This window comes from Heliconius melpomene, chromosome 11 (assembly GCF_056956725.1).
Source record: "Heliconius melpomene rosina isolate 202511_hmr_F chromosome 11, ASM5695672v1, whole genome shotgun sequence".
In the NCBI taxonomy this organism is placed as follows: domain Eukaryota; kingdom Metazoa; phylum Arthropoda; class Insecta; order Lepidoptera; family Nymphalidae; genus Heliconius; species Heliconius melpomene.
In genome coordinates, this window is record NC_140399.1 from 9,364,300 (window position 1) to 9,391,468 (window position 27,169).

The window sequence follows — 27,169 nt, forward strand, 5'->3', positions numbered from 1 at the left end:
CGGAAGAGTTTGTTTGTTTGTTTGTTTGAACGCTAAGATCTCTGGATCTACTGGATCGATTTACTTTGTTTTTGTTTTGTATGAAAGCTGCATTCTTCAGAAGTGCTATAGGCTATATAACATTACATTACACATATATACCAATAAAATTAAATACTTCAAATTAGATTTGACATGCAATTTATTCTGCCATGTTAATAACAACCGTCGTCGCTACGCGACCGCGTTCGTTACCGCGTCATTTTGATATTCATCCTTATGAAAATAAATATAATAGTATATTTCTATAGAAATTATACTCTTATATTTCAAGCAGGCGTAGCCGCGTCCGGGTCCGCTAGTCTAAAATAAAGTAAAAATTCCGCTATATAGTACTTAAATATAATATAATGGAAGTAGTTATATTATGCGCCAGAAGATTACATCTCAGTAATGCTCCATTGTGATGTAAAAGCACTAATCGTTTTCAAAGCAACGGTGATGTAATATAAAAATAAGACTTTATTAAAAATTAAAAATAAGATTTTAATATACAATTAAATCTAAGCAATTATATACTATGGATATACATGCCTATTCTTCTTGTATTGATAGAGATCCATAAAACTGCTACAACTAAGTATTTATTGTATGTTAGGGGAACAAGCATGTGTGCGTAAACGTTATAGGTTCTGGGTTCGATTCCCACTCGAGGAAATGAAAAATATTTCAATTTAAACCCTCATATATTTAATTTTAAAATTATTATGAAAATTATGTACATATATATCGACACTTTTCTTCCAACCTTCAATCTGTTGGCCACGAAGCAACTCGTTTAGAGCGAGTAAGTTGAGTTTCTTGATAGCAGACCCTATTCCCGACCAGACTGCACCTGGCACCTGTTTTTACAGAAACAGATATCAGCTCTACATTTCATTCACATACTACTTTATTTATATTTTGATTTAATAGTTTTAATATTTATTAATATTTTTTACACATTTAAATAGGTAAGCTAAACAGTAATGCTAATATTATAGAATAAAAAAATGTCAAAAATTTATTTTCATCATAGTTCTTATAGTTAATCTTTTATCAGATTTAATGTTATTTCATTCAGTTAATCTACGCGTAATAATAGGTTTATAGACCACAACTTGAACTGAGCTTCTGTAGCGGAATGCAAGTCCCGTTGGATTTGGCAAGATCCGTCTTGGATCTCATGGAATATAACTGATAAACCTTACTAACACAGACTTTTAATTTAATATATTATATATATAGAGAAATATATTATTAAAGCATGTTAGTATAGTTTATCATCAATTTCAAAAAAACCTTTTTAAATAAGTTTTTGTAGAGCAGTTCTTCCGTCTCTACATCCTGATATAAACAGTGATAACTGATGATAATCGATTAACAATACTTGTTGTCAGTACTACAGTTGTCTTATACAATTGCAAAAAAAAGTTCAATTTAAAAAAGTTTATTCACACGGACCGAGGGACGAAGCGCGCGCGCTTCAACCGGTGCGCCAGTCTGCCGCAAAACCCCGCCGCGCGCGCACGTTCATATACCATATATATATATACAAAAAATATAATAAAAAGAAACACCGTTATCGTCCTCAATGACCACCTGATGGGCGAACGAGGTAGTCCATGCATGTTATAGTGTGCTAGTGAAGGAGTGCAGTGTTGTGTCCATGCTATGGAAGAGATTCGCATATCGGATTGGCCTGAGCCGCCTGGCTCCCATGCATGGCTGCCTGCTTACGGTTTCCAGCATGAAATAATGGAAAAAGAGGAATATTTCGGCTCCAATGGTGAGTCCACTCAAGCCTCAAGCCAAAGACCAGACAAGGTCATTGGAAAGCGTTTATACATCTTCATTCTTGACATTTGTGTTTGCATGACTAGATCCTATACATCTTCCTCAGACCTTGAAAGTCCCGCATGGTGTTGTAATTTTACAGTGTGCTCACCGATTAAGTGCAGATAGGTATTGTTTTGACTGTAACGTAACTAATTACATTTATATCTTTTATTGTTCTTAAACAATGGTTTCGCATGGTAGAGTTTTTACTACATACAAGAGTTGCCAAAATGCTATAGCAAAATTATGCGTTTGTTTTGTTTTTATATATAGGTTATTCTAAAATCTAATAAGAATTCCAGAATATTTAATATTTGCCTATATTTATAAATGTATGCATGTTACCGTTTATATAAAACATAAATAAAAAATGGCATGTTTTTTAAAATTAAGTCACACTTTCTCCTCGAAAGTAGTATGATGCTAATCTAACGAACGCCATAAATTTGAGCGAAAAGAACGGAAATTTGTATCGGTTTCATCTAAAATTTTATATATCCAAATTTCTTATGTAATATTAAACATTAAATTTAAAAAATGCATCATTTTATGTTAATATAAACACATAATTTAATTATAATTATTATTGCAATTATAATAATTATAAACTTGGTAAATAACTAATACAGATAATATAATAATATGTAAGCATATGTAGGTAAAATACACTGACCGTACGATAAGTTATCTTTCAAATTGTATTTCATTACAAGAATTATAATCTTATTAATCTTGTTTGTTTAAGAATGTTATAATATCATAATCATTTTAAAAATAAACACGTAATTAAAACATGCGTACAGCGTAAACATTTTCTGTGGGCATAACAGGTTATCATGGTAAACTTTAACATGTTGCAAAACAACGTTAAATTTCTCTGTATTTTTCAGCTTTATTTATCAACTTTCTCCATTTTCCTCCTGAACTCAACACACGGTGTCTTGAGTTCGGTACATTTCATTTTCCATTTTCGATTGATCAGTATGCTGTTGATCCTAATGGTCATTAAAGCGTCACTGGACTTGAGAAGCCGAGCTAGAAGAGTCCTGTATGACCTTGGCTTGAAATAAAACACGTCTTAAGAGGTGGACCTCAAAGCAGTACTTGGTCTTGCCAGTGCGGGTGTATAGTACATACCTATCTATATAAAGAAAAGAAAAAGAAATTAAATTACTAAAGACTTTATCTATTGTATTCACGTCAATTTGTACAATGTGAAAGTAAATTATAAAGGCAAAAAAAAACTATGAATATTGCAATTCATCCTCAATAGTATTCAAGTTGATGATATATGGATTTTACAAACGCGAATCTTGAATGACTTGATTATTTTTATATTTTTATTTTGGCAGAGGGAATCTAGTGTAAAGACATTCTGTTCCCCACTTTCCTAGTAGTGGAACTCAACGCCGCTCTTTGCGTCGATACCAGAGCGAAGAAATGGATATATAAATTTAAATAAATATTTCATTTTCATGAGTGGGGATCGAATCCACAACCAGTCTTGCTTATAGTTACAACTTTTGCCCCTGTGCCACGACTGGTCTCAATTTTTTTTATTTAGTTACATCTAATTGGATAATATCCGTACTAGGATAGACATAGGATCTATTTCAAGCTAATTTCATATTTTATTATATAACTACTTAAAATGAAATAATTAAATTTTTAATATTATCCTTGATAATGATTTTTTAATTGTAGTTCAATAAGATTATTATTAACTTTAATTAAGTTCGTTACATTAATTAGATAATTTCATTAAAATTAAATAACCTAATTAATACGACAAATAATGAAATAATATTGTTTCTGCAAGTCGTTCACCTGGTAATGGAGATTTAAAATGTTAAAAAATCTGTAATATTTTTATATTAATTAGATTCCGCTTGTGTCGCCTGTTTTTCCGACTGACATTGTTTTCCGCATATAGCAGGACAAACAGTGAGAACGTAGTGTCATGACACTGCTCCACCACTCCACTCCACCGTTCTCCACTTTCCGCATAAACTTAAGACATTTTATAGACACAATGAGAATTCCTTGTCCCTAGTGCGATGCTTACATTCTGTCAATGTCCCACTGCGTGATGATGACCTCAGTGGGTCATAAGCCTATATTATTTGTTAAAATTCAGCTTAGTGATTTTAAAACTAATTATTTATCTACTAAAACTTGATATTTAATGTTAGTGATAAAATTTTATTTCATTTCTGTTCGTTCACATTCAGGTTTACTTAATTAATATAAATCCTGTTTCTTCTATATTTGTTTAGCATTTCTCACGTTCCACAATCAGTGGATGATTATTTTTAATAGTAAATAATATTGTGTCAATAGCAAACGTAGTGATATGTATACAAACTACTAAACTAGTACTGCGGAAAGTGGGGAACGGAGTGTTTTAATCCTAGGTTCCCTGTACCTACCCTTCTATATACAGGATACACTTTGAAGCTGAAAAAAAAAGAAGAATAATTAACATCTTTGCGCTTAAATTAACTAAAACTGAAAAATATTTATTTATTCATATTATAAAGCTAAAAGCAATACCAAAAGTTATTAGTATGCACAATTTAAACATTAAAGAATCAACAGTAAAGGTCTAATAATTTATGATTACGAAGTTTCTCAATTGTAACGCGGGAAGTATTTTAAAGCCTTGTTCATTTTTCATTCGCTTTCTACTGTCAAGAAACAAGAAAAGAATTGAAAAGACCTTGTTGGAGACGTATTTGTTTGTTATTTTGTGTAATATAATGCTTAGAGTTTAAGTGTAGTAATAAAAAATAAAATTATATTATACTTATTACTTAGTAATGACAAAAATTGAACATAGATATTTCTTTTTCCATAAAAAAATCTAGAAAAACATTAAATTAAAAAAAAACTATCTCTCTCTAGACTCGCCCTCCTAAGCTTCCGTACTAATTTCAGGATTGGTAAGGTCAACAGAAAGTAAAATTTATAAAAGTTGACAAACTTTAGTTTGCGAACATACGCACTCATTTTGTGTGAAAAGAACTACAAATATAAGATTGTTTTTATGAAATACCTATAAATTTACACTTTTCCGATTTTTTCCTTTTATTATTTGTATTGTAAGTTCTCATTTAAAGTCAAATTTCATAAATGTAGATCCTCGGGAAGTACCCTATAGGTTTTTACGCGGCGAATTTCATAGAAAATGCAGAAAAATCGATGCATGATCGATCGATCGATCGATGAACCTCGTGACAAATGATCTCGACAGACGGGCAACAAAATGATCCTATAGGGTTGCCGTTTTCACCCTTTGAGGTACGGAACCCTAAAAAAGTATTTGCCATACGAATCTAATATTAGGCTATCATTATCTACGCGGTAACGCAAATATTTTGCTTTCGTGGCGTCATCGTCATGACAAACACTCGGCTGCAATTTAATCGGCGTTTGAAAGCAATACTCAAGGCAGGTGAGGCCAGTGAGCTCTATTTGTAGGTCGCTGGTAATATCATAGAAATCAGGTGGCAAGGTTCTGGTCTCACACGTAATAGATTTTGTATATTCGACTCAGCTGAAATAAATATTTTTAACCGACTTCAAATATTAAAGCATTTTAATTTAAATCTTTATTAAGTTAGTTGTTTTATGTTCATTACTTCTTGAAGTCAGTTGAACTTCTTGAACGTAGTTTTTTTATTTTACTCGAAGGTTGGCAAAGTCTGTATTGGTTGTATTAAAACCTTTTTGAATAATTGAGTTAATTTATTTATTTATTTATTTTACGTAAACTGTTTATCTATTTCTTGACTCAATACTAAATAAGATTTCTATAATATAAAAGTTCTAACTTATGTAATGTCTGTATAAATCCGGAATATTATTTATATTATACTTCAACGAGAGAAGTGAGGTCAATATGTTAATATTGTTAATTAACATATATGTAAATATATCTAAATTAAAAACAAAATTATTCAATTCTTAAGATAACATACTCAATGAGGTATCAAAATTATTCTCACGTATGTAATTAATACTGGTTTGGACTAATGACGAAAATTATAATAATTATCGAACATTTCTGCTCAAATGATTAATATGTGACTTGTAAAGATACAATCAGGGTTTTGAAAGGAAATCCAAGGTAAATAATTAGTGGAAATTTGTTAATAATTATAAGCTAAAATTACTCATTTTTTCTGATATCTTATGTTCCATTCATCCATCAGCCTTTTAAAGTCCATTGCTAAATGACATAGGCCTCCACCAATGCTCGCCACTCCGTCTGGTCCTGCGCCCTTTGAATCCAGCGGATTCTCGCTATCTTCTTGAGGTCTTCGTTATAAACCTGTAAAAGGTGAACTCTGTTCTGTATTAAATATTTGTTTTCTTTATCATACTTGCGTTATCACGTCATCAGTTCTTTATTCGGTTTTTAATAATTCGAGGTATAGAAATAAACTAGCGACCCTATTGCGGCTTCGCCCGCTTTTACTACTGGATTATTCATATAATGTATGTTTGCAAAGCACTTAAGATTATGTGAAAATTAATTAAACCCTAATGCAACCCGCATTTTTGTAGTTTCAAAAAGGTTTTTCCAATTGTTTTACACTGCAAGGATATTTTAGTAGGTAATTAGGTAACCGTAATTTTAAATCTGTGCTACTAATCTTTTCAAGTACTTATTAAAATATACTTAAATTACTATTTTTAGATAGTTAAATGACATTAAATAATACATTCAACTCGAATTATCCAATACGTGCAAACGCATCTAAATCTTCGTTGCTATAAAGGCAGGCGGGTTTTTTTTTCGAGCTTGTGGTTAATGCTGAAGAGGGTATTCTGTCCCTGATGAAAAGCAAGCACTACGTGGCCTGTGACGAAAATTAAATAGAATGCATCGGCCGGGAATTGAACCCGGGCTGCCCGCGTGGCAGGCGAGCATTCTACCACTAAACCACCGATGCGTGTAAGGCAGGCGGACGCGGCGGACTCGCTTGTATAAGCATAACGTCGCGAGGCGCGTTTCGCAGCAAGGATTTTTTGATATTGTAACAACTTCTAAAGTACTTATTAAAATGAAAAACAGTAAAAGACAGTTTTGATCTACATTAAATGGCCAACGTAACTAATATACTTATTTATATGCTGAGAGTAAGGGATAAGTGAAACTTGACGATACAGCTGAAGTGTGAACGGCGTGATGTGTCAATAATTAAATGCGTTTTTCTCTAAAACTATTCGCAATTTCGAAATAGTTTAAAAGAAAATTTTATCTTCGTTTAACGTAGAAATTTAATAAAGTATTTTAAAGGATAAGGATTAATACCATCATGGAAAAATATCCCTCACAATAAAAAATATATTGAAATTACTATTTTTAGACAGAAATATGATCACTACACGTTATTCTTAAAAGATACGAATATGCCATCGCGGACTTTTTTGTAGATCTTATTAAGAGGAACAATACTCCAGTATATTTTTTTCATATAGTTTTTACCATTAAAGCAGCGCATGCGCCAAAGTGTCTCAGCGGATAGGACTTTACACACATTTATCGTATTTATGTTAATTTACATAAGAATGTACAAATAATAAACTATATATAAACCTTCCCTGAAAAATACTCGACCTAATGGTGAAAACCGCATCCAAATCCGTTGGGTGGTTTAGAAGAAGAAGAGTTAGAAAGTTCAGACAGACACAAAAAGCGACTTTGTTTTATAAGATATAGGATAGGATAGGATATGGCGCCGACTTGGTACCTATAGTTTTTGTTGTTTGAATGCGTAAAGTAGTAAAAGTTGTGGGTGCAAAACCCATACAAGAGACACTCCGTTCCCCGCTTTCCACCGGTACATATCGATACGTTTCGTGTTTTGCAGCGAAACTTAACGCCGCGTTTTTCTTAAAAATCAGGGAAACGTTAATTTAGATATTATCATTCCTGGAAAAGAGAATCGAACCAGTAACGTTAACGACTGATTTGTATGGATATTGTCAATATTATTAACAATATCCATATAGAAATTTACCACGGTCGGAATTTAAGTGTAAAATAAAATGTATCATGTTATTTCAGAAAATTATAAAATAAATACTAAAAACTACAATAAGTTATACTTTTGTTTAGATTTTAATTGTTGAAAGGCGGACCTAGAAACCTCACATTAATATGACTCTACTATTATAAACATAACAGTAGTCGATATTATCATAAGATTTATGTTGGATTCGAATACACGATTTCCGCATATTAGATTGCGTACTGCACGACTTAAGTATATATTATCTATGGTCTTTTTTTTAGGAAGAGGGAACCCGATAACCTAGTATTAAGATTTAAGAGGTTTAGCATGTTCAGATACTTCCGTTCTGCACTTACTGCCGGATTCCGGAAGCATTGAATTGCGGAACTAAACGCCGCGATATGTCTCGATATCAGAGGCTAAGAATTGAAAATACAAATTCAAATAAATATTTCATTTCCTCGACAACTGGGGATCGAACCCATAAGCAGTTACGTTCATAGTCACAGAGTTGTGCCCCTGCGCCTCTGGCATCCTGTATAAAATCATTTGATACAAATTCATATTTTTGTTATTGAAGCTACCGATGTCCTCATCTCATTGGTGATAATATCTTACGATTATTAATCCTGATAAGGCTTCCAAATATTTGTTGTTGAGACGTCAATTGTATGTGGAATTTTTGGACTTACTAGCGGTTATTTTAAAAGAGACATATCTTCAAAGTTGAATTTATTAAAAAGTAAAATTACTTTACATTTTTGGTTTATTTAATGGATATTTAATTTTAAATATAAAAATAGTAGTATATTTCTATATCTCAATGACACTATTCGGATTATAAACAATCTGAATTACTTTAGTGATTTAATAACATCATTTAAAGACAATATCTATACATTGATGCATATATTACAATAAATACAGACAGACAGCGATGAGGTACAATTTTATTATATGTATAGATACCTAATGTAAATACATATAAGTAAGTAAATTCTTGTCTTAATCTCGAACATGTTATAGATATCTCCGCATTGCTGCATTTTTGTAGTTTGCATGCTAATCTTTTAAGGCGGCTTACGTATTGCTTCTTAAGATTTTTTTGTTTATATTTCAATACGGAAAATTGGAATATCTAAACTTAATATATATTTTTAAGTCCATGACTAGATCCTAATACTTATTACATTTTGTTATTTTTTCTTATATTACCTATGTATATTATAATTCCATCGTTACCTGTATTATTTTATGAAGAAAAATATATGAAAGAATTTCACAATTCTTAAGGTTTACATAGGAAAACGTTCAAAAGAAGTAAGTAATAATTATTCGATAAATTATTTCATATTCTCTAAATTCAGCTTGAGGATCTATATATCCACAATAATTCTTAAAGCAATAATATATAACTACATATTTGCCTAGCCTATACTTACGTCACTTCTTTGTTGTCTAATGTTATGAGATAGACATTATGACTAGGAACCTTACAAGGTCTTAGCTATCTTTTTTTAAGCTTCTCACTGTATCCCGGATGGAGAGCATAGTGCTAAGATATTTCACGTTCCACGTTCCGCCAAATTCTGGAGGCATTGCATGTACACCAGAGCGAAGAAATAAAAACATTAAATATTTAATTTAATCGGGTAGGAATCGAATCCACAACCTGTCGCGTATAACGTCACTTGGCCTCGGTTGGCCTCGGCTATCTAACGAAGCAGATATAACATGTGAATGGCGTTATAAATTCCGCTGAATAAGAGGGAAGCATGCGGTCAGACCAGTCCCGGTAAGGTCGGCTTTTATTCGTAGGCGAATCGCGTGCCTGGCCTGGCTTGACTTGACTTGACTTTTAACTTTTGTTCGTTTTGACTTTTGTACAGGTACTACGGTCGTCGGTGTTTTATAAAAAATTGTGCATAGAATATCTGTATTTTGGTATTTTCTTTTTTTTATATATTTTGGGAAATTCAGAATTGGTTTTTTTTATTAATCTTAATTGTAAATATGTGAATTTATATAAACATTTAAATGATATTACATTATATAAAAAATATATGTAACCTACAATAAAATTCAAAATACTTTGGTTGAGAATTAACTATTTCGATTTTTAATAATAATCTTCTAAGAGACCTAAGAAATATTTATATATTTTTAAAAAAATTTTAATAAAAAACAATACATCTATTTAAATTATTAGCACTATACATGCAAGTATAAGATTATTTCATAAACATACGGTTTTATCTTATTTATCTTAAGCCAAAAGGCCTTGTTGACTCCTCTTGAATATTTCTTTAAAGATACGATCGGGTCCCTTTATCTCTGGAGGTGGAATGTTGAAGTTGGTAGCACCTTTGTCTCTTGGCTTTCATCTTCAAATTTTAATTTTTAAATTTTGTCATATTTTTTTTAAATTAAAGCATATAATATATTTGTAGTAGGTAGTGTAGTGCTGGTAGACCGATTTAATGAAAATAATGATTAAATATTTCATTTTCTTCAGTGGGAATCGAACCCTCAACTGTCGCATATAAAAATGACGTCTTTATTGATAAATAACAAGTCGTGACTCAGGTTTATAAATAACGTGAGAATGTGTTTTATTAAAACAATTTCAATAACAATGGAATGACGTTTGAAAATTTTCATATTCTACTAAATATATCATAAATTACCAACTTTATTAATTATATAATTAAACTATTATCAATACATTATGATATTTTTATTGATATTAATAGTTACATAAGTACATAGTAAGTGTACATAGTTTTATAATAATTACTAATTGTTCTTAAATAGTAGGGGGTAATAAATAAATCGATAGGTATTTATTATTTATTAATTTCTATTTATTTATATAATTTGCATTGAGTGCTGCCACTAACGTATTTAATGCTTCTAGAATTTGGCGGAAAATGGGGATCGGAGTGTTTTAACACTAGATTCTCTCTGCTTATTTTGGTGCGCGATACTGCGTGAATAACCTAATTGTTTCTGTTTTTTTGGTCGTAACAGAGACTTGGCGTTATAAGGCAAAATATTAATTCCAGTGCAATTTAGTTGTAGCTTGTAGCTCTTACGAGTTTTAACCTTTACATTTAACCAGGCATGTCTCAAGTCTCAACTTATCACCGAGAGCTTGATTAATTTAAATTAAATATTATATTTAAAAACCTACATTTTACATTTTACTTTAGAATTTTTAGTACTTTTTAAAGATAACGTTTCTATAATTATTTCGACTACCATTCGCAATTAATATAACATGAACTAAATTGAGTTAACGTTATAAAGTAACGTGACGGTCGTGGATTCGATCCCCACTCGGGGGAATGAAATTTTATAATATTTTAATTTCTTCGCTCTGATATCAAGGTTCGCTTCAGCTTCAGTCTTGAAAATTCAGCAAACGCAAAAGCAGCAACGGAGTGTCTCAACACTAGAATTGCTCTTCCTACCCTGCTATATTGGGGATACAAGGGTAAAACTATAAAAAAAGAATGAAGTTCACCTACTTGCCATGCAAAACTTGTTCGTGACTGTCCAGAACTAGAACGCAATTGGCAATTCTTGTCTATTAAACTTTTATTGCCAATATAACTCGGTATGAAATGAATTAACAATACTGTTAAGTTCCCATTTTGAAATGTAAAACAATTTATTTTACAATTTTACGTTCCGTTACCCATTAATTAATATGGAGTGAATCGAAAATATCGACTAGAGAGAGAGAGAGAGAGAATAACGTGCGCTAAAATGTGCACATTTTTTTAAATTGTAATACACTAGAACTAATTGGTGTGTCAAATTATATTTATAGCCGCCGTCTTGCGTTTGTGCTTTAGTGTTATAATCTTTTGTTTTTAGCTTAAATTCTTATTTTAGCATAGTCCTGGCGTGATTAGGGAGATAGAGATATTTGGTCTAATTCTGCTCTAAAATTGTTTATGAATACTTACTTAAAAATTAAATATTATAAATATAAGACTATATATTACATAATTATAAATAATATTTTTATTTATTTCTTTTAACGATTATATATAGTTTTCAACTAAACTGCACGTTGTCTACAAAAGTGAAAGGTCAAGAACAGTCTCTCTATTCTATAGTATCGAGTTAAGAGATTAAATTCTTAATACTACTTCTAATATGAACAGACTTATTACTAATTTTATAATATAAAATTCTCGCTGTATTCCACACATAGTAGGGTAAGTTGAGGGAACCCGTTCTCCACTTTCCGCCGATTTCTTGTGGCATGCGTATTGAGTGCTGGAACTTAACGCCGCAACGAGGCAAACCTCGTTACTAGAGCGAAAATCTAAAATTATTAAATATCCACCCAAGGGAATCGGATCCACCACCGTCATATTTACAGGGGCACCTGCATCACGACGCCCTTAAATCAGTAAATCAATCCAAATTAAAAGTTTAATCGTCTTTTATATGAAGAGGCAATATAATTATATATATATATATATATATATATATATATATATATATATATATATATATATAAAAATATACAAAACTGTATGTGCATACATTTTCAACAATTCCGGTATATTACTCATAAACACCTTACGTGAGTTCACGTTTGTATATGCAATAGTAATGAGTCACTACTAGAGACTGAACTCGAAAAAACCGGTAGTAATTCAGCACGATTACACTAAAGGAATAGTGTCGACGCTCTAACATCTGTAATTATTCTATAATACCGGTTGTTGGTAGGTTAAATTGTTTTTTTTTTTTGCATGTTTAACCTACATTTTAAAGAAAAGTATGAAGTTTTATTTGTACTTATACGTTTATTATTATTTGAGTTTGTGTAATTTTGTTGAAAAAGGCATTCTATTTTGGTTTCATAATTTTTTATTTCACCATTTGGCGTTTTATACATTTAAATTTAATTAAAATCATTAACGAAGTGTTTTTTTAATATTTTTTCAAAGTTTTTACAGAGTACACTCTATACTAAAATGTCAATCTTTAAGATTTATTTATGGGTTAATGCCTAAAAATAGATTCTCACAAAAGTTTTAGTAGTTAAAAGTTTCAATAATATGAGATATAGAAACTACCTGATTACCTTATTCTTATTTACTAATAAAGAAGCCATTCCTGGCATAGGAGCACCAAGAGTGACTGTAAATGCGACTGGTTGTCAGTTCGATACCCACTTGAGGAAATGAAATATTTAATTTACATTTTCATGCCTCCAGAATTCAGGAAGTGGGGAACAGTGTCTTATCACTAGTTTCTCTCTGCCTATATTAATAGTATAGTATCTTGCAAGTATTAACTGTGGATTTATAATGTTACGTTTCATAATGACTGCACTTCTAAGAAGATTGACTAGACGGTACAGCCGGAATAGATTGCGTAATAGAAGTTAATGATGTTCTAAGTTTTGTTGCGAGTATGAAGATGTTTATAATATACTTATTTAAATTTTAAATTATTTATATATATATGAAGAGTAAAAGATTTTGGTGATATTTTTTTTAATATACTAATTGTATTAATATACTAAGGTGTTTTTTCAATAAAAAATACTTTAGTATATTAATACAATTAATACAATACTTTACTATAATAATATACCTTTTAAATATAGTAAAGTTTTCCAGCGTGTAAATCATATTATTTAAAATTATTTTTTTCTTATCATCATCATCATCATCAACAATCTTTTGTCCACAGCTGGACATAGGCCTTCCCCAATTCTCGCCACCACACTCGATCCTCAGCTCTTCGGACCCATCAGCTTCCCGCCAACTTCTTTATGTCGTCGGCCCATCTGGCAGGGGGTCGTCCTTCCGGTCGTTTTGTACGGGGTCTCCATTCTAAGATCCCATCCCATCCCAGCGGCCGTCGGCTCTACGACAGATATGCCCCGCCCATTGCCACTTCACTTGCTATTTTTTTCTATTACTTCTAAATAGATTTCACATAATATAAAATGTCGCTACTCTATCGTAAAATGAAGTTTTAAATATTGAGGAAATTAAATATTGCTACTATTTAAAATATTGTAAGTACATAAGTATATCAGGTTCCCGCTGAATCCCTCATGTAGCAGGGTTAACCAGAGGGAGTCTATTGTCAAGACACTCCGCTCTCCACATTCCGTTGAGTTCTGGATGCAATGCTTGTAAAATCTGTTAAGTGGCGGATCTCAACCCCGCGCGTTACAGCCACGACTGGCCTCAAGATTCAATTATTAATTATGTTTAAAATTCAATTCAATTCAATTATTTTAAAAATAATACATACCACGTATTTATTATATACATAAAATTTTATAGTCACGCAAAATCAATAATACACACTTGAACAAATATTATAATTTTTAGGATTAGTTATATAAATTTAAACAAATATTTCTTTTGTTTTTATTATATTAAATTCTTACTACATTTTTCATATATTATGCGGAATTTTAACACACTATCTCTAGCGATGTCAGTATCATTGATATAATAAATGAAGTCAAGTCAAAGTCAAATAATTTTATTGAAAACTAGCGGCCCGACGGGGCTTCGCCTGCGTGAACTACGTTATTATTAATTTGTCTCCATGAGTACCTACGTCCTATAAGTAACTCCTATGCAAAATTTGAGATTCCTAGCACATGTAGTTTTTGAGATTTCGTGATAAGTGAGTGACCTTTCGATTTTTTATATATAGAAGATAAGAAGTGATATGTGCTTCTTTTTTCAGACGTCAAATGATAAAACCACCAGTTCACTAAAGTTAATGCCTCAGACCTGAGAAGACCGGTAGGCTAGCTCTAGCTTAGCTTGAGGCCGTCTTGGCGTAGAAGCACAAAGGTATAATTGTAACGCGAGGGTTGTGGGTTCGATCTCGACTCGAGAGATATTATTTATTAATATTTTCATCGGCGTTGAGTTACGCCACTCAACATGCAATGCCTTGAAAAATTCTAGTTCAATTCAGTTCCTTAATTATGGCGTTTCGCAATCGACTGATTTATTTTGATAGGATAATTTCTAACAATAAAATTTTATCTAGATAATCGTAATTTAAGTACAATTGTTTGTTTAGTAAAACTTACCTTGATATCGACACGCTTACTGCTTTCATAGTAAGACTTAAAATTTGGCAAAAATAAACAAAAACAATATTACTAAGTAAATAAAAAAGCAAGGAATAATATAATGACGCTATAGTAGAGCACAAGAAATAATTAAATTATTCTGCTGTCCAGATTGGACACATATTTCCTTAATAAAATCTTCTTAAAATGGGTTCAAATCCCACTAGGTACATTTTTTTGCTTTTTCTAAAATCGGCTTCACGCTGTATCCCGCACACAGCAGGGTAGGCAGAGGGAACCTAGTGTTAAGATACTCCGTTCCCCATTTTCTGCCGAATTCTGGAGACATTGCGTGTTGAGTGGCAGAACCCAACGCCGCGCTTTGCCTTGACCAAAAGCGAAGAAATGGAAAATATAACTTTTTATAATTTTTATAAAGTGAAACCATGAGAAGCCATAAGTTTTCTATACAAATGTGCTACAGCGTAAGCATAACAGCCTCTGGAGGCCTACTTTCGAACAATTAGGTATGTGGGTGCACGTGGAGAAATCAAACAATATACAATGCTTATATAATTATAGACAATGCTGATTTATATGCGCATCTTTAGAAAGTCGGACATATTGTGGATGTGCTCGTATGTATATATTACTGTTCAATCTATGTTACATTTTATTTATTTTTCTACATGCTCTAGATTTAGAGAAAAGTTGTTAATTTGAGGCCAGTCGTGGTGCAGGGGCACAAGCGACCGCAATAGGTTATGAGTTCGATTTCTACTTAAGGAAATAAATAAAATCTAAATATTGTTTCTAGTCTAGACGCAATTACTCCCGAATTTAACTGTCTTAAATTTTAGTGTCTTAGCAATAGGCTCCCTGTACGTATGCCTAAGTCTTATAATATATAATTTAGTAGTAAAAAAAATAGTAATATTAAGTTAATATCGACTATTTAATCATAAAAAAATCTATTTGTAATATCTTTCAATTTTGCTGTAATTAAATAAACGGATTCCCAATAAACGGATTTCGTTTGATTATGTTAAAATAATATTAAATACTATAATTTTTGATATAAAAGTATACATCATATATTTTATACACATAATTTTATTGCTGTAACTGGGCTTCAAACGCACAACATCCGGGGGCAAGTTCTTTGCCCGCACGACCTGAACGTTGAAATCTCAATTTCAATTCACATTATAGTTTTACTTAATTTTAGTTTATATCGAGGCCATAGCAATTTCTTTGCATAGCGATAAACATTTTAGTATGCCAATTAAAGATTTCCACATTTGGCTATGTTGATATTTTCTTTTTGGTTCGTACTTAGTTGGAGAACAATTAGTCACTGTTGTATTTTAGTTGCAAACGATAAGTTCAGTATTAGGTTCAAATTTCTAATTAACTAGAAATAATTATTTCGTGAAATATGAAATGTACATATTTCACTGAGCTAAGTCAGCGACATTGTGAAAAAAACGTGATTTTATTATGACTCCATGATCTTGACTTACAAGTAATTTTCAATTGTTAAAAGAATATAAAAAAATCGATATTATCCGAGCACAATTGAAGCCATTGAATTGAGAAATAAATCTATAAAATAAGAATTTTGCAAACAATTACTTGAAATTTTTAAGTTAAATTATGTTTAAAAGAATATGGCCTTATCCTTACGATGCATACCAGTTTAGCAATTCTTTTTATGGTCAAGCGTGGGTTGTAATTAACATTGCGATGTTCGTATCTTCTATTCTCTTCTCACTTTATTTGATTTTATAGAAAATCTAGCGGCCCACGCTGTATGATAATTGGATTTTTTTTGTTTTAGTTTAAAAAAATATGTAAAAAAAGTTTTAAACTTAAAAAAAGCGAAATTCTGAATCTGCTACTTTAATATTCTTTCAAAATTAGTGAGGTATGTAATAAAATCTTAATTTTTACATTGTTTATCTGACGTTTTCACCTTTATCGTCTTTGTAGATTATAAGTAGATTATAATATTACTACTCCGATTTCAATATTTTTAAAACTTTTTTAATATTTAATAAAAAATATATATAACATAACTTGTTCAACGTAACATTATTATATTAAAATTTAATATTTATATGAGTTATTTTTATTTATATACTACTATTATATACTTTACGTGATAGTTTAATATCAAACTCGTGGCCTAAAGTGACAAAAATCACGTTCTTTCCTAGAATGTGTATTTTTGTTTCTCCGATGTAGTAAGCCAGTATATCACGAACACAACGAAATGGGGCGGAGAATGGAGAAATAAGTACCTATAGATATAGAAAAAACTTCTTAACGTTTCATAGATTAATTGTGTGTGTGTCTATCACTTTGTAGGAAGAGGAGATGAGAACAGTGTCTAAGATTTGTTAACCCTGTCAGGCTTAAGACCTCCCTTTAAAATGTATATTGACTATATTATTATTTATATCTAAATACTATTTATATCTTTACATTATTTTTTTCACTTAAATTAAGTTGAGCGAAGAAATAAAAATATTCATAAATAATACTTTATTTTCTCGAGTGGGTATCGAACCCAAACCGTCGCGTTACAGCCACCCTTGTGCGACTGCGCCACTACAGCCTCAACAATATTAGTACTAAGCAGTAAACAAATATAAGGAACGATCCTACTAAATAATATCAAAACATATATTTCAAATCAACACTATTATTAAACAGGCCTATTATTAACACCAAGGAAAACTTGTAAAACGATTTTCTTTCCAATGACGAAGCACTATTTATACTGTCAATCAGGCAGTTTACACAACACGTTTTATCGTAGTACAGTAAGATCCACGAGTCTTGGCCAATATCAAGTTAGGATTTCTAAACGTTTGCGCAATGTTAACTCGGGAACGAAATAATCAAAAGTTGCAAAAATCTTAAAATCAAATCTGCGCAGATTTGAACCAGCTAGAGCTAGCTTCATAGCGGTCACAACTTGTTGACCGTAGTATACCAGTACATCATTTAAGAATGCACTTTCTCTGTGCATCTGGATGGAACATACTGGGCTGTGAATAACATTAAAATAACATTATATACAGCGTGTTGTTACATAGTAAGTATCGATGTAACTCTATGAAATTTACTTTTTTTGCCCTGTATTTATATGTAAAGTAAGTATATTAGAGTCGTTGAACTCTAGAAGGGTATTTATAATTAGATCTTATAATGTCTTTCTTGTAAACATCTAAAAGATATATTTAATTGATTAGGTATATTTTACTGTATTAGAGGCCGTAGTATGGCCTAACGCGATGGTCGTGGGTTCGATTCCTTCTCGGGAAGCTGCTCACGCTATGCGTCGAAAGATTCAGCGGAAAGTGTTACCCACTTTTATAGGGGTGTTTTTAACACTAGGTTCTCTCTGGTTATCCTAATAAATGCGGGATACTGCGTGAAAAGGAAAAGTAATTTAATACACTTTTGCGACCGTTTTAGAAGCCAAAGAAAGTAAGAAATATCTATAAATATATCTAATATTCATTTTGGTCTTAACCGAATAGGAAAAATATTAATTATAAGTTATTAATCTATTCTCAACACACCACACAATGCCTCCAGATTTCGGCGGAAAGTGGAGAACGGAATGCCTTAACACTAGGTTCCCTCTGCCTACTCTGATGTGAGCGGGATACAGCGTGAAGTTGTTTTTTTTTAAATTAATCTACAAGTATATAAACTTAATACAAGTGTTTCTTCGGTTTGCTTGTTTAACTCTATTTTTCTAAGAAAATGCAAGAATCGTATGAAAATAGTAAAGAAATATTCGTGCTACGTTATCGACTGCGTAATAGTATTGGTAAATATTGAAGGAATAGAAATCATGTGTAGAAAAATTTGTTACTTTGCCAATTTAAAAAGTTGGCACGCGACGTGTGTTGCCACTAAATCAGTGTTTAACGTTATTTTGCAACATATTAACGTCAATAACTTTATTTTGGCTAAATATTGGTTATTGTAAAAATGTTACAAATAACCGTAAATATAACTGTAAATGAGAAAGTTGTGGGTTTGATTCCCACTGAAATACCCACTTAATAATTTCATTTCCTCGCTCTAGTCATGAGGAAAAGCGCGGCGTTGAATTCCGCCACTCAACACGCGATGTCTCTTGCACAAATTCTTGAATTTGTTTAAAAGTGAGGAAAGAAAGTGTTTTAAATGAGAACGGAATGTTCTAACACTTAGGTTCCCAGTTCCCCACCCTGTTATATACAAAATTTTAAGATATATTTTAAGATAGATATAAAATTTTAAGATATATACACTATCAGATAAGCTTTTTTTAACTCTTATCGTAAGTTTAATGGCATAACTGTAAAGGTTAGCAAAAACTTCTATATGATAAAAAAAAAGTAAGTGTGTAACCGTTGTACCTACCTACAGTTAAATAAATGTAATAACGGATTACGTTGTAAGTAACCAGTTACCGTTATATATACATTTTTTTTCTGTGAAAGTAACTTGTAAAAGTGAAATTATATCGTTGAAATCTGTCCCCGTATTTGGTTACCCGTTGACGCTCTACTGTTGAATGACGACGTAAGAAACGGTTTAATTTTTAAATTTACTTTACTTATAGAACAAAAATAGAAGCCAGTGGTGGCGCAGGAGCACAAAGTGTGACTATAAACTCGAGTGGTAGTGGGTTCAATCGGCAGAACGAAAAAATGAAAATATATAGTAATAGTAATTTATCGTTTGCAATAATCCTATCCTATATCTTATAAAACAAAGTCGCTTTTCGTGTCTGTCTGAACTTTCTAACTCTTCTTCTTCTAAACTACCCAACGGATTTTTATGCGGTTTTCACCATTAGGTCGAGTATTTCTCAGGGAAGGTTTATATATAGTTTATTAATTGTATATAAGAATATAAATTAACATAAATACGATAAATGTGTCTAAAGTCCTACCCGTTGAGACACTTTCGCACATGCGCTGCTTTAATGGTAAGTACTACATGAAAATATTGTACTGGAGTATTATTCCTCTTAATAAGATCTACAAAAAAGTCCGCGAGAGCATATTTTTATCTTTTAAGGATAACGTGTAGTGATCATATTTCTGTCTAAAAATAGTAATTTCAATATATATTTTATTGTGAGGGATATTTTTCCATAATGGTATTAATCTTTATCCTTTAAAATACTTTATTAAATTTTTACATTAAACGAAGATAAAATTTGCTTTTTAAACTATTTCGAAATTGCGAATAGTTTTAGAGAAAAACGCATTTAATTATTGACACATCACGCCGTTCACACATCAACTGTATCGAGTCAAGTTTCACTTATCCCGTACTCTCAGCATATAAATAAGTAGATTAGTTACGTTGGCCATTTAATGTAGATCAAAACTGTCTTTTCTGTTTTTCATTTTAATAAGTACTTTAGAAGTTGTTACAATATCGAAAAATCCTTGCTGCGGCACGCGCCTCACGACGTTATGCTTATACAAGCGAGTCCGCCGCGCCCGCCTGCCATACACGCATCGGTGGTTCAGTGGTAGAATGCTCGCCTGCCACGCGGGCAGCCCGGGTTCAATTCCCGACCGATGCATTCTATTTAATTTTCCTCACAGGCAGCCACGTAGTGCTTGCTTTTCATCAGGGACAGAATACCCTCTTCAGCATTAACCACAAGCTCGAAATAAAAAACCCGGCTGCCTCTATAGCAATGAAGATTTAGTTAGATGCGTTTGCACGTATTGGATAATTCAAGTTGAATGTATTATTTAATGTTATTTAACTATCTAAAAATAGTCATTTAAATATATTTTAATAAGTACTTGAAACGATTAGTAGCACAGATTTAAAATTACGGTACCTCTAAAAAATCCTTGCTGTGTAAAACAATTGGAAAATCCTTATTGAAACTACGAGAATGCGGGTTGCATTAGGGTTTAATTAATTTTCACTGTCAATTTTCTTTAAGTGCTTTGCAAACATACATTATATGAATAATCCGGTAGTAAAAGCGGGCGAAGCCGCAAGGGGGTCGCTATAAAAGGACTTGTCCTCACTGACTGAGGTAAGACGCACGCACAGCCGTAACCGCTAATGGTAGGAACGTGGAATTTGGACAGATGTTTACTTTCATAATCTAGACATCCACTAAGAAGGGATTTTGAAAAATTTTAACCCTAAAGGGGTGAAATAAGGGATGAAAGTTTGTATGGAAAAAAAATTAAATCGGCACCGATTTTTATAAAATTTGGAATTTACATTTTAAACAATATTTAATTGAACATGTATTTCATCGTTTTCTAGAATTCATCCCCTATGGGTGCAAATAAGGGGTTGAAAGTTTGTATGGAAAAATTCTTAAATAGCCACCGATTTTTATAAAATGTGATATTTAGACTCTTAAAAATATTTAATTGAACATTTGTTTCATGGTTTTCTAGAATTCACCCCCTAAGGGTGCAAATAAGGGGTTGAAAGTTTGTATGGAAAAATTCTTAAATCGCCACAGATTTTTATAAAATTTCATATTTATACTCTTAAAAATATTTAATTGAACATGTGTTTCATGGTTTTCTAGAATTCTCCCCCCTAAGGGTGCAAAGTTTGTATGAAAAAATCTTTAAATCACCACCGAATAAAATTTGAAATTTAGACTCTTAAAAATATTTCATCGAATACATGTTTCATGGGTTATTAGAATTCACCCCTAAATACGCAAGCGAAGCTGCGCGCGTCCACTAGTGTCCTATAAAAAGACAGTTCACAATTTAACTTTTCATTAAGATTAAGATTTTTTTTTCCCTAGCCTGTATTGTCCCATTGTTGGGCAAAGGCCTCCCTCCACTTCTTCCACTTTGGTCTATGTCGCGCTATTGAGCACCAGTCAGGTTTGTAATGGTCCTCGACTCGCCATCTCCGTTTTGGTCTGCCAATTCTCCTTTTAGAGTTTGGAATCCAGCTGGTAAGATTAAAACTACTTAATAAAAAATTCTCGTTCTAAGCGTACGACACGTTTAGAACGAGACGGCGTCGATATGGGCACGCACACACCCAAGCCATCCTTGGTCTTGCTCTTGACACGCGGTCACTTGCCACGCATAATAATAGATTTAAATGATTCATATAACTATAACTTTACTATGTACTCTGGTGAGTTGAACGCGAGATATGCCTTAGAGCGCTCGTATCCGAAAATAACAGGTTGAATCGATGGCTTTTGAAACACCAAATACTGTGAGAATGGAATATAGTGTGTGATTTGTTGGATGATGTGTGTGTTTGTGTGAGATTCAATGCCCAGGCGTATAAGGCAGTGCAGATTAGGTAAGCTTATTTGGTCTTATTATTGTTAATCTAATGGTTTTCGTTCGTTAAATTCTGTCTGTACTAAAAGCATCGTAAAGTTAAGGTTCAAAATCGTACTGGTGTTTTTCAATGTTTTTATTTACAAATATTAAAAATTACGCTAGCTTTTATAAAGCTTGCTTAGAATAATAAACAAAATGTTAAATTCTAACACAAACATTTCAAATTTGTCACAGACTATACACAAAAAGTAATAATTACTTTTTTATCTGTATTATCAAGCGATACAGATTATAAAAAGCGGACTGTCAGATAAAAAACAAAGGTTATTTCTATTGAAGGCAGTCGCATTGTCGTTTTATCAGATCTGAGTCGAGTTGCAGGTCTGCATTCCTCGGATGCCAGGCTATCACGGATTTGTTATTGCTATAGGGAAACCGGTTTGGTGTCCTTATAGTGTGTTAGACCGTAGACGTAAAAGTCAGTTGTGGACGTCCGGTGACGTAATACAATAAATATGAATGAATTCTTTTATTGTTTGTTGTAATTCTTATAGTATACTATAATATAAGATATTAGATATTATATTTTAAAAGTGAAAATAATTTCACTTTATTAGTATTTATTATTAATTATGTAATATGCTTATAATCTTATAACATAGATATCAATTTTAATATATTTTGCATAATAGATACATTGATTATTCATTAAATATAAATATTTGATAAATAAACAGTTGCCGAAAGTCTATAAGCAAATATTAGGAAAGATGTGAAAATTAGAGAGCTTTAGATACATTTTGAATATAGATTATCACCTGTCTATCATAATTAACATGGCTATAAAACCGACAATAAAATAACTTTCCAAAGAATAATAAAATATATATAAAAGGACTTGTCCTCACTGACTGAGGTAAGACGCACGCACAGCCTTAACCGCTGATGGTACAAACGTGAAATTTGGACAAAAGTTTACTTTCGTAATCTGGACATCCACTAAGAAGGGATTTTGAAAAATTTTAACCCTAAAGGGGTGAAATAGGGGTTCAAAGTTTGTATGGAAAAAAAAATAAATCGGCACCGATTCTTATAAAATTTGTAATTTAGATTTTTAAAAGTATTTAATTGAACACGTGTTTCATCGTTTTCTAGAATTCTCCCCCTAAGGGTGCAAATAAGGGGTTGAAAGTTTGTATATGTTTTTTTTAAATCGTCACCAATTTTCATAAAATTTGAAATTCAGACTCTTAAAAGTATTTAATTGAACACATGTTTCATGGTTTTCTAGAATTCAAACCCTAAAGGTGCAAATAAGGAGTTGAAAGTTTGTGTGGAAAAATCTTCAAATCGCCACCGATTTTTATAAAATTTGAAATTTCGACTCTTAAAAATATTTCATTGAACACGTGTTTCATGGTTTATTAGAATTCACCCCTAAATAAGCTAGCGAAGCGCGCGTCCGCTAGTAAAATTATAAAATAGGAGACTTTTTAATATTAATTATTTAACGTAACTGCTTCATTTTGTCCCATACTATCTATTGTCCTTCATTGTTTATTTCAATAAAATAACTTAATATATTGTTTAAAAACAAAAAAATACTACAAATCTTATATTTTTTTTGATACTTCTGTTTACATATTTATAACTTAATTATAAAAATAAATAAAGAACAAATAAAACAGATAATATATATGAAAATATTATATGACTTTATTTGTGCTATACCAATTTAAAAAGAAAACAATGATTTACTTCCTTTTTCACTTATTTCAAAGGTCATGCTTTTCCTTATGATGCTAGAAATAGTAATTGTTTTTTTATTGTTCTATAATGATTCCTTGAGTCAATTTATTTGTATTTTTTTAGTTCATGCTACTTCTTGTACACAATAGGGCACTCAGAGGGAAACCAAGTGTCAAGACACTCCGTTTCCCATTTTCCGCCGAATTCTGAAGAAATTGCGTATTGAGTGGCGGAACACAACACCGCGCTTTGCCTCGAAAGAGCAAAGAAATGAAAATATTTCAATTTCGCGCCACGACTGTCCTCAAATTATTTTTATTGTTTTATAATTATTTCTCAAGACAATCTATATACAGGGTGAGTCATATTGAACTTTCCGGTTTTGGAAGGACGTTGCACGAAGAAGGGAAGGAGTAGAAGGGTGGGGATGGTGTCATTAGACGCGCCATGACATGCAGTTTTAGTGTGAGTAATGGCTTGGTCGGGACAACATCGTGCGTTCGTAGTTGAAGAGTTTATTAAAAATGGCGGCTCCGTGATCACAACACAGCGTGCGTTCCGTTTACATTTTGCTATTGGTCGACGTGATCCCATTCCCACTGGACCAACAATCAGAAATTGGGTATCAAATTTTAGAGCAACATCATCAGCATTAAAAACAAGACCACAAGGCCGAATTAGGACGTCAACGTCAGCGGAAAACGTGGATAGAGTGCGGGCTTCAATTCAACAATCCCCTCGGCGTTCTGTTCGGAAACATGCCGCTTCACTAGGATTATTTTTCAGTAGTGTCCGCAGAATACTGCATAGAGACCTTAAATTTCACCCATACAAGATTCAGGTAGTGCAAGAATTAACAGTTAGAGACTTAGACACACGAACAAATTTATGCCGCGACATTCAGCAGATCCCCCGCACTGCTGTTTTGATCTTCAGTGATGAGGCACATTTTCACCTCGCCGGAACTGTCAACAAACAGAATTTTCGATACTGGGCTGAGAATAACCCACGAAACCTACACGAACGACCACTTCACAGCCCTCGAGTGACAGTGTGGTGCGCTATTGCAGAGTTTGGTGTGTGGGGTCCCTATTTTTTTGAAGAAGATGGTCAAGTCGTCACAGTTACCTCTGCTCGGTATTGCGACATGCTTGAAACTTTTCTGAAACCGAAATTGGAGGAATTAACGCAGAATCATGACAACGATAACATCTGGTTCCAACAAGATGGTGCTACAGCCCATACATCCAGGCGTTCAATGGAAATCCTGCGACAAATGTTTCCCGGTCATCTCATTTCTTTGCGAGGTGACGTTGGGTGGCCGCCGAGATCACCTGATTTAACCCCCTGCGATTTCTTTCTCTGGGGTTACCTGAAGGAAAAGGTGTACACGCATCGTCCCCGAACCATCGATGAACTGAAGGCTGCAATCACGGAAGAAATCAATGCTATTCCGCTGAATATGACTCGACGAGTAATGGACAACTTCCGGGAAAGGCTTCAGCAGTGTGTGGTCAATGGAGGTAGACATTTACAGGATATCATTTTTAAAACCAACTAAATTAAAACTGCATGTTATGTGCTTTCAAACAATAAAATAATTTTTACTGCATGTCGCTTTGTTTTTAATACACACCTTATTGAAATCGGAAAGTTCAATATGACTCACCCTGTATATAAAAGGACTTGTCCTCACTGACTGAGGTAAGACGCACGCACAGCCGTAACCGCTGTGCGTAGAAACGTGAAATTTGGACAGATGTTTACTTTTGTAATCAGGACATCCACTAAGAAGGGATTTTGAAAAATTTTAACCCTAAAGGGGTGAAATAAGGGTTGAAAGTTTGTATGGAAAAAAAAAAAATTTTCACCGATTTTTATAAAATTTGAAATTTAGATTTTTAAAAGTATTTAATTGAACACGTATTTCATCGTTTTCTAGAATTCTCCCCCTAAGGGTGCAAATAGGGGGCTGAAAGTTTGTATGGAAAAATTCTTAAATCGCCACCGATTTTTATAAAATTTGAAATTTATTCTCTTAAAAATATTTCATTGAACACATGTTTCATGGGTTATTAGAATTCACCCCTAAATACGCAAGCGAAGCTGCGCGCGTCCGCTAGTTTATAATAAAGATATACAAACATATACAGAAAATCGTAAATATAAAATCAGAATTATCTGTGTGATGTTGTTGAACTGGTCAAGGAGTGATGCATAATAAATAATTCAAGTAGCGCGGTTTCTCAACGGATTCCTGAACGCAGCTGCAACTGTCATCACACCCGCAGTCAACCTTCATTGGTTATGTTTAAATTAGAGTTTTAGTAGTATTTTAATATTTATTCCTCGACCCATATACTGAGAGAATATTTTACGCCTGTTGACAGTCTGTCTCTTTCCTGTCATTGACTTCACTCAACAGGCAATACCTGCAGAATTCTCATAGATATCATTGTTAGAAATGGATCAAATTTAAATGAGATCACACGGGAAGCTTTCAAATAAAAAAGAATCATCAAAATCGATTCAGCAAGTCAAAAAATTTAAAATATTTAAAATATAAAATATACCTGATACAATATAACTAAATGTACAATAAGACATTTATCCCTTCAACTTAATCACTATTTTAATAAACCATTCCATTGTCTTTAGTTTCATGAAAAATGATAAAAAATCAGTAGTTTTCAATGATTTGAGTCAGTCACGAAACCTTCAAATACTTCCGCAAATAATACCTAATTCCTAACAGTAAACAATCGCGGAAGCGTGATTGGCGTGACATTAAATATTATAATAGTTCATTAAGTAGTACTTATATGAATAATTATTTCATTATTTTATCATGTTTGAAAAGTCAAAAAAGTTTGTTTATATTCTAACTCGATGTTACATATTTCTTTTTAATACTTAATTTAAACTAAAATGGTTCATTTTTCCACGAGGTTTTTTTAGCAGTCTTATAATATATTTTCAAACATGTTAAATTGTTTACCTATTCAATTTTGAATTATTTCATAAATATAAAATATTTAAAAAAAACACCTTTTTTAAAGCTTTTGCCACGTTTTTTACCGCATAGCAAATTATGCAGTAGGAATTATTAAGACACTTCGTTCACCATATATGGCTCA

At 32.2% G+C, this 27,169-nt stretch overlaps 1 protein-coding gene across 4 annotated transcripts in view; it reads left to right on the forward strand.

Annotated features, from left to right (window-relative positions):
* Window positions 1-1,519: 1,519 nt before the first annotated feature.
* LOC146534784 (uncharacterized) overlaps window positions 1,520-27,169 on the forward strand; it is an 81,095-nt gene continuing 55,445 nt past the window's right edge. For 2 of the 4 annotated variants that reach the window (XM_085193712.1, XM_085193715.1), the window contains exon 1: window positions 1,520-1,807. In XM_085193712.1, the coding sequence (XP_085049838.1) occupies window positions 1,693-1,807 (115 nt within the window). In that variant the 5' untranslated portion in view covers window positions 1,520-1,692. Of the gene's footprint in view, window positions 1,808-22,132; window positions 22,300-27,169 lie in introns of those variants that run through there. The other 2 variants (XM_085193714.1, XM_085193713.1) reach the window with 2 other exon arrangements.